At 52.7% G+C, this 13,074-nt stretch overlaps 2 protein-coding genes across 2 annotated transcripts in view; one reads left to right on the forward strand and one right to left on the reverse strand.

Moving 5' to 3' along the window:
- The window catches only part of LOC135815726 (protein mono-ADP-ribosyltransferase PARP14-like), a 44,091-nt gene extending 37,254 nt beyond the window's left edge, over positions 1 to 6,837 (forward strand). Inside the window, 1 exon segment of the mRNA XM_065329059.1 lies at positions 5,198 to 6,837. Coding sequence (XP_065185131.1) covers positions 5,198 to 5,487 — 290 coding nt within the window. The 3' untranslated portion in view covers positions 5,488 to 6,837.
- Positions 6,838 to 7,588: 751 nt separating this feature from the next.
- On the reverse strand, positions 7,589 to 11,866 carry LOC135813515 (uncharacterized). The gene has a single exon (XM_065326607.1). The coding sequence runs from the start codon at positions 11,864 to 11,866 to the stop codon at positions 7,589 to 7,591; it is 4,278 nt and encodes a 1,425-aa protein (XP_065182679.1).
- Between the last annotated feature and the right edge of the window lie 1,208 nt (positions 11,867 to 13,074).

Below are 13,074 nucleotides of genomic sequence, written 5' to 3' on the forward strand. Positions count from 1 at the left end.
GTTCCGTCATATGATCCGGCAGGTATTGCATGCCATCAAGAGTAGATAAACAAGAGTGTGCAACTCGCGGATTGGTTGGCCCACGGCGGAATTTTTTGTTGACGTAATCTTTTCGACGACGCACGCGCTGCGAGCCTTTTGGAGAGGTTTCCCTCGTGCACTTGGCCGGGCTTTACACTACAAGGTCTGTGCCCAGCACGTGCTCTCACACTGCTCTGCGGCAAAGTCCGCGTTTCTCTGAAAAAAGGTGACGTCAACAAAAAATTCCGCCGTGGGCGGGAGTATCTGCAGATTGTGCAGGAGAGATCCGGAGTTGCACACTCTTGTTTATCTACTCTTGATGCCATGCATGTACTAGATTAATGCTACGGTACAGACAATCGCATGTCTAGACAGGTCCTAACAGTGTCTAGTCAGTACTAGCATCATGCTCACATGTGCCGGGTCAGCACACAATACATCGACCTAGCAAACGGTAACCTACGGGATCTACTGGAACAGGTTATGTACCATATTAGAGAAGTACAGCCAATGATATTGTCATGTCTAAATACTACAATTTTGACATAAATTACATATAACACGAAGCTGGTTTTTGATAATTGTAAGTCATGTATCTGCCCCATTTCTTCCTTATGACTTGCACAATACACCAGTCTTCCTAAACAACACATTTATAGCAGGGGTTAAGTACCATACAAGAGAGCTACATTGTACATCTAGTCATACTGTCATAAACAGCCAGCATTTTTCCTGCAGCAGTCACACCACCATCATCATTATTTCCAGGGAAATCCTCTTACATTGTCAGCTCCTACGTCGTTAGATACAATGTAGGGGGCTGTAGGACCGGCTCGTCAAAAATAGAGAACCTGAACAAGCGTGCTCGGGACGTCTCAGCAATCGTAGTATGCCTGAGCACTCCAATAAAAACTTGATCAATGGCAAAATCGTTCGCCACAGAAAAATCATACTTTGCGGGTCTTGCGTTGCACGCTTGGAGGTGAAGTACAGAAGGCGAGTCGATCCGAGTATGACCTTTCGGACTGGACTGGACTGAACTATTCCAAAAATAACAACGAGGGGTCACGGGTGCGAGTCAACCCCTGTGACACGGATTTCTGTGCCGTGTCACCTCCCTAGTTTGAGTACGACTCCCTGCATGGCCAGGCATCGAAGGATTTGCGCTTGGCGTTGGCGTCACCTCGGCCCACTGATTTGGATGCGGCGGTCCAAAAGGCCATCGAGGTAGGTGCTATTTATGCTCGCGAGCAGCCGCACCGTACCTCACCAGCACGCACAGCCCGTATTTGCTGCTGCTCCGGAAGTGAAGCCCCGTCGCACTGCTCATGGTCGTGACCCCTACACAGCAGTCGGTCCACTGAAGTCGGAATCTGAGCGAGACCAGTTGGCTTCGCTTTTGTCGAGATTTGATTCGCGTCTCTCTGCTTTGGAGGCGAAAATGGAGAGCGTGAGTCTGTATCGCCCCACCCGACCCCAGCAAGACCATGTACGTTTTGTTGCTCGTGGTGCTGGTGCTGGTGCGCCTAGTCGTGGTCGTGGCCAGAGTTTTGCGAGGCCTGTCCGTGGAGTGTGCCATGGATGTGGTGAAGAGGGCCACTTCATTGCATCTTGCCCGCACGCAAAAAACTAGGTTGGACTGGTGACACGGGGCCGCCGTCAGTCGTCCGAGTGGAGCCCCTCGAGGAGGTATGTGGTGCGATCTCACCCATTATTGTGCACGTTGATGTTTGTCTTTCGTCTTCGTATTCGTCTCCTGTTGTTGCTCTTGTTGATTCGGGTTCAAGTGTGTCGTTAGTGCATTCTAAATTGTTGCCTAATTTGACAGAGCGACCTCCTCTAGAGTCTGCTCCGCGGTTGTGTGCAGTCAATGGCGCACAACTTCCTGTCGTTGGATCCATGGATCTGTGTATGTCGCTAGGAAATCTGTCTTTCCAGCACACGGTTGTTGTCTCTCCTGGTATTCACTGCGACATGATTCTTGGTTCCGATTTTTTGTTGCAGCATGGTGGTGTATTAGATATTGCTTGTGGTGTTGTGATGTTTGGCGATGTGTCTGTTCCGTTGCATGTTTCTGGTTCTGGGTGTCCTCCGTCACGTACGCCCTATGATCGTATTGTTCCGCGTAATACTTCCTCCTCATGTAATACTCATACTCCTCATTCTGATTCTGATGCATGCTCCGACGATGTACCTGTTTCGTCGTATTCTTCTCGTGTTGCCCTTGACGATTCATTGTCTGCACGGGTTGTTGAACCCATGGCTCAACCTGGCGTTGTCCCGGCGTGTGCGCCCGAAAGTGTGGCCGACCCTGTGGTATACTCATCTCGTGTGGTGTTTGAGATGGAGTTGTCGGTACCTGCAGGACATGTTGTCTTGGTGCCTTGTGCAGCTGTTGATGTGTGCACGGTTGCGATGGATTGCGTGGCAGATCCATTGGAGTCCTTTATGGCGAAGCATCCAGATGTGGCAGTGACTCCTAGTCTTGTAACTGTTGGCCCTAACCAAACACGTGTGGTTGTGGCTGTTGAAAATCATGCAAATCATCCTATAATCATTCATAAAAATACCAATGTTGCCGAACTTCATCAAATTCCTACAGATTGTGAACATATTGACGACACTGAAGCTATGGTTTCCTCAGTTTCACCCGACCCGATCCCGCTAACTGAGCAACGCAAGAAAGTCATCGATGAATATATCAACGCACAAAATCATCTCTCCACAGAACAGTCTCGCACGCTCACTGAACTACTTCATGATAACCACGATTTATTTATCTTGCATGATGATGACTATGGCTACTGTGACATATTCCCTCATAAAATTAACACAGGACAAAATAACCCTATAAAACAACCTACCAGGCGGATTCCATATCACCGCCGGAAGGCTCTGCAAGATCTACTGAATACGCTGTTAAAGCAAGGCATAATACAAGAATCGATTAGTCCGTGGGCATCACCCATAGTATTGGTGCCAAAGAAGGATGGCTCTCTTCGACTCTGTATCGACTACAGGAAGTTGAACTCTGTCACCGAGCCTGATGCTTACCCGATTCCCCGGGCGGATGACATGCTTGATTCCCTGTCTGGCTGTCGGTATTTCACGTCCCTTGACTTAGCGTCAGGGTACTGGCAAATAGCAATGGAAGGAAGCGACAAGGCTAAGACGGCATTTACCACGCCACTGGGCTTGTTTGAGTTTAATGTTCTGCCGATGGGCTGCAGGAATGGCCCAGCGACATTTCAGCGCGTAATGGAAGCAGTCCTGAGTGGCTTATGTAACACACCGGCCCAGCCATTCTGCCGTGTGTTCTTTGATGATGTCCTGAATGCCAGCGAAACACTGTCTGGCCAACTCCAGATTCTGCTGCCCGTGTTCGCGCGAGTTCGGTCCGCTGGACTGCGGTTCAATCTGAAGAAATGCTCCTTCTTCCAGGAGGAGGTCACTTTCCTAGGACACCGCGTGTCAGCGGAGGGCATCTCCCCGAATGAGGCCAAACTCGTCGCGGTCAGGAACTGGAAGACTCCGAAATCTGTCACAGCTGTCCGCGAGTTCCTTGGCTTCGCTGGATATTATCGCCGCTTCATCCGTGGGTTCGCCCAGCGTGCTGCTCCGCTGACTGCTCTGACAGGCAAGAATGCTCGCTTTGCGTGGTCGAAAGCTTGCGAAGCGGCGTTCCAGGCTCTGAAGCGTTCGCTTGCCAGTGCGCCGGTGATGGCGTACCCCCAGTTTGAAGATTCAGCAGGTGCATTCATTCTGGACACCGATGCGAGCAATGTGTCGATTGGTGCAGTCCTCAGCCAGATCCAGGATGGAACTGAGCGACCAATTGGGTACGGCAGCCGTGTACTGACGAAAGCTGAGCGCAACTACGATGCTAGCGATCGTGAGGCCCTTGCTCTGGTCTATTTTGCGGAGTATTTCAGGCACTACTTGTTGGCACGACCATTAGTTGCCAGGACGGACAATACTGCGTTGACTGCACTCCGGAACCTGAAGGAACCCCGCGGACGGAAAGCACGTTGGCTTGACTGTTTATCCGAATATGAATTCCGAGTCGTCTACCGTCCAGGTCGCCAACATCTGAATGCTGATGGTCTGTCGCGCTTGATAGCCGAACCTGAAGCACATGTGCACAGTGAGTCTCCGCCACTGGCACCAACGCCGCCGCAAGATGCTGCCCCGTCTCCTCCGCCGAGTCCGCCGCCTCTTGCCCGTGATGTTCCGTTGTCAGCTGCTGATGAAGTGCCACTTGCTGTTGATGTTCCTCCGGCTGCTGAGATTATTCCTCCGGCCGTTTTTGTTCGTCCTCCTGGTTCCTCTGCTGCTGGACCGTTGCCGGATTGTTACAAGCCTCAGAGTCTTCTTGCTCCGTATGCTGATCCTGCTCTGTCTGAGTGTTTCACCCGATATGATGCTGCCAGTGGCAAGTTTGTTCGTCCGCCTGAAGCCGTTTCCCGTCCTCCCGACTGTCAACCGCCTGCCGTTACTGCTTCTCGTCCTGACCCGATTACGCTGCCTGATGATGATTTGCCGCGCTGCGTTCCGCCGCTACAGCCACCGTCGTCTGATCCGGTCCGTACTTCTTCTCCTGTTTCTCGTCGTTCTGGCCGTGTCCGCACTGCACCTGCTCGACTAGCTGACTATGTCCTGGACTGAGTTTATTATTTGGTTTGTTTTCTTTTGTTGTTTCCTAGGTATTTCGTTCATTCCCGTGGACGTGAATTTTAGCTAGGGGGGCACAGTGTAATAGGTGTATGTATGCTACGACCTGAATACTCACTATTTGTATTTCCCGCTCGTTCCCCTTGGCAATGAGCCACTCACATAGAAGAGCGCATGCTCCAGGTTCTGTTCTGTTGTAGTCTAGTCTTGAGTTGTCGTTGTCCTGTTCTCCTTGTCTACACTCTTCTCGAATACTTCTATAAATTATCCAATCATATAAAACCCCTGTGTTCCGGTGTGAGGGGGCATCATTAGCCGGGAGCAGCTAACAATTGTACTGAGTGCACAACTCACTCTATTCATTGTGTTAATATCATTCAAGTTTATCTCCATGCTGTTTGTTTTGAAAACACGCACTGATCACTTGCCCATGGAGAACAGACTAATAATTTACAAGACAATGACGCTTTCAATTGGTTTTGTGTCTTAATGTTGGCGCATTTAGGTGCTATTTATGGCCGAGGGAACTATTTCGCGCGTGATGCTTGTTACTCAGTCAATTACGCAGCTCCTCCAACTGGCTCGTCTACATGTCGAATGATACTGGCTCATGTTGCTGTTCTTGATATGGTGCAAGGTCATGATAAGTTGTTCGTACCACCGTGGAGAGAGGATGGCAATCACGAGAAAGGAAAGGTGAGCGTCGCTGTGGATAATGTCAGCAATCCTTCGATCTTTGTCACCTACATGGACGGCCAGGCGTATCCTGCTTATCTGGTTCATTTTACAAAGTAGAGTCAGTGTGGTATGATTCATCTCACCCCCCCCCCCCCCCCACACACACACACACAACACACACCTCACCGGAAGTTTCACGATGTCACGAACCTCTGCTACAGCTGGTGCAGAGGCTGTTAATTTGAATTTGACCTCACCATGAAGCAATGCACTTCAGCAGTTTGTTGATTCTTCCATTCATTTCCACAATATTTCCCAGCTGTTTTCTACAAGATGCAGTGTGCGAGCTCACCGCTTCTCTTGGTCTGCCTCACTCTCCCTTACCTGCCCCTGCCTGATGCTCTCTCTCTCTCTCTCTCTCTCTCTCTCTCTCTCTCTCTCTCTCTCTCTCTCTCTCTCTCTCTCTCTCTCTCTCTCTCACTCACACACACACACACACACACACACACACACACACACACACACACACACACATACACACACACACACACTCACACACACGCACACACACACACACACACACACACACACACTATCTCTATCTCTCTCTCTCTCTCTCTCTCTCTCTCTCTCTCTCTCTCTCTCTCTCTCTTCAATCTAGATAGTGAATGTAGGTGAAAGGAATTTGCACCCGGTTGGGTGTATTCTGCGCTAGCAGACCCACCCTCCCAATACTTTCCCTTGTGTCTTTTTTTTAGTATTCTGTAATTTCTGTTATCACTGGTTGGGATCAGATATTATCATGATTATTCTATTTTGGCAGTGTCCAGCCCTAAGTTCCTATGCATGTCTTACATGTTCTAGCTGTGCATATACACACTTAGTCCTGTCTATCCTCACGTATTAGCGTCAGCAGCATTGTACTGCTTGTAGACCACAGTGTACATTGCACAGTATTCTAGCTAGCCGCTTGCGTTTCAGTGCTGCTATCGAGTACACCTTCGCCGATGAGGAGCCGCTTCCCGTTGGCTACATACTAATTATGATGTGCATGAGGGAATGACTGCAGACCAATGCTGCATCAGGGGTGTCGGAACCGGTGCGGCAGGTGCGGCCAAAGTCGCACCAATACTTTTATCTTGTGATTTATGAAGCAATGAAATATGGGCTATTTGGGTCCAATTTTCCTAAAACATCCCCCCCCCCCCCACCGCCGCCTTTTTTCATTATTCGTACCAATGCAGAATACCGTCCGACATCATGTGCATGTACCCTTTCCCCCTTTTCTTTGCAATCTGCTTTTGCAACAATTTTGTGTTCGCATATTGCCCAATTTGGAGACATCACTTAGCATTTTTTTTTACTGTAGAATTTGTTTCTCTTGTTACTTTTCATTTGCCATGACGGTGTTGGTCTTCGTGTACACTCAAGATAATACTTTGAAGTAATGATTGTCACGATGTTGGATTGTCGCTGTGCAGTGTTCATGCAAGCACTTGTGGTAATTTATACGGTCATTCTGTCTTGAAGTTGGCAATCACAGCATGCTGGTCCAGTCCATGGTCCGGTCTGCGTTGTGCTTGACTGGCTTGATGCATGGATGGTAGAGGGAAGGGGGTGGGGGCGAGATATCTCCATAGAGTCTCTTAGTTCCAGACTTGACCATCATTACAGTTGGTGAGGTGTGCAAACACTGTATGGTCATTTGGGTGCTGTAGTAGAATACTACGGACCTGGCTCGCTCACACAACGTCGTCTGGAGAGTCTAACTCAAAAACTAATCTTTCATGGATATGTTATGCATTATATCATGTCATGGACTACGGAGCTTAGGCTAGGATCAGTACGGTGCTTGCACATAACAGACAGCAGGCTGACCAGGAATAGAAAGCTACATTACACAATGTGTCGGCAAGAACATCAGCAGACCTAATCAACCATAATCAACTATATTTCTAAGGGGTCGTCACAAGGAGGGAAATCTGGCGACCATCTGGTGGAATAGCGATACCTACACCTACATAGAACACCAAACAATGCACATCTATGGTTCCAGCACAAGCACGGCAGGGCATGTACCTGTCAGCAGTACATCAGTCATACATAGATGTACCATGCAACTGAGTTACTCGCTAGTCAATGCAGGACATGCAAGGATGGCACCTTGTCCAGTACAGTACAATCACACCCCTCTCCTAGGTGACATCTCCACTCGACTCTAGCCATTGTATCTAGCTGGACGCGCCAAGGTTCCACGGTCACGTAGGTCATAAGCCGGTGCAGGGCGATCGTCGTCGTCGTCGTCCGCTGGCTCCGGCTGGTCAAGCCACATCTCACCATCACCGTCGTCACGCCCATCGTCGGCGCTCGTGTGCGCCTGCTCCGTCGCTCCTGGACGCGGAGCACCATCCTGCTTGGCACTCTGTGGGTGTCGTACGTCAGGCTTGAGAAGGTTGATGTTCACGACTTTCTCCCCGCCATCATCTCTGGTGATGACTACTGTCGACGGCGCAATGATCTTCTTCACTTTCCAGCCGCACTGGTATGGCGGAGTCAACTTGCGTCGCCGGCCAGGCTGTTTCAGCATCACACGTTGCCCCTCTGTGTAGGGTGCCTCGAACTTGGTGATTGGCTTCTCCGGAGTCGTAGCAGCAAGCTCCACCTCCACGTGGTCGCGGACCCTTGCTGCTGTCTCGCCAACTCGGTCAACCCACTCGCTCAGTAGGGCTTCTGGTGCCTCAGCCTCGATGATCAGCTGGCGCGGCTGCCATGAACACATGGCCAGCATAGGCGGTATGGCTGTCGTGGTGTGTGGCCTCGTGCGGTAGTAGTAGAGCAGCAGATCCAGCTCAGTTTTCCAATCTGCTGCTTCTGTGAGGACCTTCCGCATCAGCGTGATGATGGTCCTGTTTGCCCTCTCGACACCTCCCTGCGACTGCGGGTGACGTACGGCCCCTGTCTTCACACGCACGCCGAACCGTGCGAAGAGAGCTCGGACAACGGCGTTCTTGAACTCGGAGCCATTGTCCATACGGACTTCGTCTGGCGGGCCCCAACGGCAGCAGAGGCTGGTCAGCGCTTCTGCAACACTGGTCGCATCGTGCCGCCTGAGAGGGATTGCCTCGACCCACTTCGTAAACACATCCACGCACACCAACACGCAGTGGTACTGACCGGATTTCTCCTCTCCCAGGTGAAGTGTGTCGATCTGAACGACACTCCACGGCCGCCCAGGCAGGTCTGGCTGCGTCGGCGGCGCTGCGGGTCCTGCGTGGCTGCTAGCGGCTGCACACTGTCGGCACTGGTCACAATACTTCCGGCACCTAGCCGCCATGCTGGGGAAGAAGCAACGTGCGCGGAGCATGTCGTACATCACACTCCAGCTGGCATGCCCGGACATCACGTGGGCCGACTCGAGAACGCTGTGCTCAAGGCACTCCGGAACGATCGGCACAGTGACAACGCCGAGTGCAGGCAGCTTGAGCGTGCGGCTCAGCTGGCCGTCCTTGATGACGAGCTGTTCACGAATCTTCCGGTAGGTGGCGTGCTGAATCTCGCTGTCGCTCTCGATAGCACTGACCAGCGTCTGAATCAACGGGCACTTCCGCTGGGCATCACAGACGTCGTCACAGCCAATGACGGTCGCCGGCTGCTTCATTGCCATGGACGCGGCAACTTCCGGAGATTCGTCGCTCTCGGGAACGCGAGCTATTTGCAGCCACTTCTTTGGGACACGGGTCAGTCTGTCAGCGACATTCTCGTTCGTCGGTACCCAGCCAACTGTTACCTTCAGGCCAGCCGTTGCGACTAGGTCTTCAATGATGTCCAGACGGCGCACAACGAGAAGCTTGTGGAGGCCAGTGACCCTGACTCGTCTGACGTTCCCGAGGACCTGCGACACCCAGCCTGCAACCGCCTTCGAGTCAGTCACTAACGTCACCTTCTCCACCTTGTACTCCGCGGCGAGTGTTAGCGCCCTTAAGACGGCGTCCAGCTCGGCAATGTTAATGTGTTTGTGGTCACGTGGCTCGCGCAGCCACGAGCAGTCTTCGATCGTAGTACCATCGTGATGCAGGGAAGCTCCAATGGCGACGTCCGACGCGTCGCAGAACACGGTCCAGCCGTCGCTATCCAGCGATGGAACACGCCACGCACCTCTTGCAGGGTCTGATTCCCGGACCATGTCGGCCAGCTCTGCGCAGCACCTGGCGACCGCTTCTGGCACGGCGTCATCCCAGCCATCAGCTGAGCAGGCCTGTCGCTTCAACCACGCACATGCCGGGCGGAGCCACGAGCACACTGGGTAGTGGCTAGTCAGGCGTCCCGTCCACTTGAAGACCTCACGCTTTGTCAGCGGCTGTTCGAAGCCAAGGTTGACACCTCCTCTACGAGCCCAGTTGACCGTGCCGTCACTTTCCTTTGACAGTTGGAGACCGAGAACTCTGGCCGCGGTGAGCGGTTCTGCGGGCTTGGTCGGCAGACCGTAGCGGTGAAGAGCGGACGTCACAGCTTGCTCTTTCGCTCCCGGAACGAGCACATCGTCGACGTAGCTATCAACATCCTGCCACTCTCGGGTCACCCAGCGGACGATGATGTCCATCACCTTGGGCGCGACGGACAGGCCGAAGCCCATCCTCGTCATCACGTACAGCTTTTCTCGCCAAACGACAACCTGGTAGCGGGCGAGCGACGGGTCTACATGAACCTGGAGATAGGCCTTCCTGATGTCGATTAGCTTGCACTCTTGATCGCCAGCCATGCGCCACTTCCGCAGTTTATCGGCGCAAACGGGCGCCTCGGTCCCCGGATTGGATTTGATGACACCGTTCAGTGCTCGGTAATCTAGACACGGCCGGACTGGGGTAGAGGCTTTGTGTTCTTGGACCTTGGCTAGCAGAGGCAGGATAGCTGCCGGCTCCCCGTGTACGGATGGGTCGTGCTCTACCAGCCAGCCGTTCTCCACCCAAGCATCGACTTCGGTACAGAAGCTGGCTTCCTGCTCCGGCGACAGCCGCTTCCGAGAATACTGTCCGATGCCGGAACCGATCTGTTTGGTTGGCGGTTCATCATCAGCCCACATCCATCGCACGATCCAGCGCTGGCTTGCGCTGTCCCACCGGACCTCGCTGTCGTCCGTTCTCAGCACCACATCCTCTCCGTCCTTGCTCACAGTCACGTGCCGAGAAGGGTGAGCAGCCGGCACTGTCGCCGCCACGATGGCAGGACGGTCAGTTTCTGGGGCGCCGAACTGGACACTCGACAGGGAACCATCGTCACCATACCCGAGGTGAACTCCTCCGACAGCCGCAATCACGTCAGCGCCAACGAGGACGTCTGCATTCACAGCGTCCAACTTCCGGACAACGAAGGCTTTCACTTGCGTCCGCGGAAGATGAACCGGGCAGCCCGCCTCTACTCGCTCTACCAGCAGCTCTACGGCTCCAAGCAGCTCGACTGCGCTGCCGTTCAGGGCGTTCATCTGGACTTCAGTGTCGGGTTCATACTCGATGCCATGGTCAGTAAGGAAAGCCTCAGCCACCAGAGAGCGTGTGGCGCACGTGTCTACTGCTGCCCTTGCTCTCTTCCATGCACTCGTGCTTTGGTCCCGCGGCTTGACATCGACGTACACCCTGGGCAGAGTCCCCTGTCCTGCCTTCGTCACTGTGCAGAGGCACTTGTCAGTGCTAGCTCCGCGCTCACCAGCAGCTGCAGCAGCAGTGCCGCCCTTCGAAGCCGCTTCCCATCGCTCACGTGCAGGGCAGTTTCGCTTGACGTGGCCAGGCTTATCGCAAAAGAAGCACGTGAGCCCGCGAGGCTGAGAACGACCACGCCGATCGCGGCTCCTTGAAGGGCAGTTTCGGCGGAGGTGCCCAACTTTTCCGCACTCGAAACAAGCCGAGCTGGCAACTGGCTGGCTCTTTCCACTACTGCTACTGCTCGCCGCCGCTGCCACTTCCTCCGAGGCTCTAGCTAGCAATCGCGAGTCGCTCTGCGCTGACCTCAGAGCTCGGATCGCTGCCAAACACCCGCTCACGGAATGTTCCTTCGAGGCCATGGACAAGCGTAATTCCTTCGCGAAGGCGCTTGGCAATCCGGACACCATCTGTTCGATCAACAATGGGTCCTTATCATCGTCGGCGGCGTGCCCCGCCAGGCTCGCGAGCCTCTGTAGATCGGCCACGTACGCATCGGTCGACTCGTCTTCTCGTAGAGTCCGAGTCGTGAATGCACGGTACGCCTGTGCCTTCGTCAGGCTGAAGGACACTTTCATCTTCTCCTTCACCTTCTCCTCGTCCTTCTGGTCGTCGGCCGGCATCCGCGTGAATACCAGGAACGCGTCTCCATCCAAGAACAGTGGAAAGTTCTTCATTCGTTTCTCCGCAGAATCCCATCCTTGGATCTTGGCTAGGACGCTGAACTTCCCCCAGAAGTGTTCCCAGTCGTCCCCTTTGCCACGATACGCACGAACGAAGTTGTCGACCTTCAGCGACGCCATCGTAGATCGCTGTTCCTGCTGCTCCACCGCTAGAGCTTGAGCGTTTCCTGCGTCCTCCGCCGGTACGACGCTGTGAACCCTTTGCGAGAGATCCCGGGTTTCGGCACCACAAAAGCTGTAGTAGAATACTACGGACCTGGCTCGCTCACACAACGTCGTCTGGAGAGTCTAACTCAAAAACTAATCTTTCATGGATATGTTATGCATTATATCATGTCATGGACTACGGAGCTTAGGCTAGGATCAGTACGGTGCTTGCACATAACAGACAGCAGGCTGACCAGGAATAGAAAGCTACATTACACAATGTGTCGGCAAGAACATCAGCAGACCTAATCAACCATAATCAACTATATTTCTAAGGGGTCGTCACAAGGAGGGAAATCTGGCGACCATCTGGTGGAATAGCGATACCTACACCTACATAGAACACCAAACAATGCACATCTATGGTTCCAGCACAAGCACGGCAGGGCATGTACCTGTCAGCAGTACATCAGTCATACATAGATGTACCATGCAACTGAGTTACTCGCTAGTCAATGCAGGACATGCAAGGATGGCACCTTGTCCAGTACAGTACAATCACAGTGCACTGGTGTTGGTACTTCAAGTACGCTTAATTTTACCTCGTTTATTCAGGCGATCCGGGACCGCGCACTGCCCGTAACTTTGATATGCCCATTACTCCGAATCACATACATCTTGATGGGGAAAGGCCATGATAATATTATGGCATATGAAGTCACTATTTCGACTAAAAGTGACAACAGAGTAGTAATATTTCGCTGAAACTCACCCAACGGGTGCCCGGCCCGGTAGACGACCCAAGTGCCCCGTAGCTCAGAGTCAGGGTTTGGAGAACCAAGGTATGAGTTTATAAGGAGCCTGTGGGAGGAAAAGTCGATTCAATCCGGTTTCCCCCTCTGACACATTGTAATCTGTTATGGCTCGACGTGTACGCGTAGTGACTCCGACCTCATGAATATACCATCCGCTGGACCCTTTGTTTATGCCGTGGCCCGGCTGTGTTTTTTTAAAGGACGATCCTGATGTATTCAGGAGTCTGGTTCTGATTTCGCTCACTACATCTACTACAATCTCGGAGAAGTAAATACAATAAAATAGGTAAGGAATATGATCAAGAGTAGATAAACAAGAGTGTGCAACTCCGGATCTCTCCTGCACAGTCTGGAGATACCCCCGCC

This window comes from Sycon ciliatum, chromosome 4 (genome assembly GCF_964019385.1).
Source record: "Sycon ciliatum chromosome 4, ocSycCili1.1, whole genome shotgun sequence".
NCBI classification, from domain to species: Eukaryota; Metazoa; Porifera; class Calcarea; order Leucosolenida; family Sycettidae; genus Sycon; species Sycon ciliatum.

Excerpts from the sequence above, each read along its gene's own strand:
- LOC135813515 (XM_065326607.1), bottom strand. The coding sequence starts at position 11,866 with ATGGCGTCGCTGAAGGTCGACAACTTCGTTCGTGCGTATCGTGGCAAA.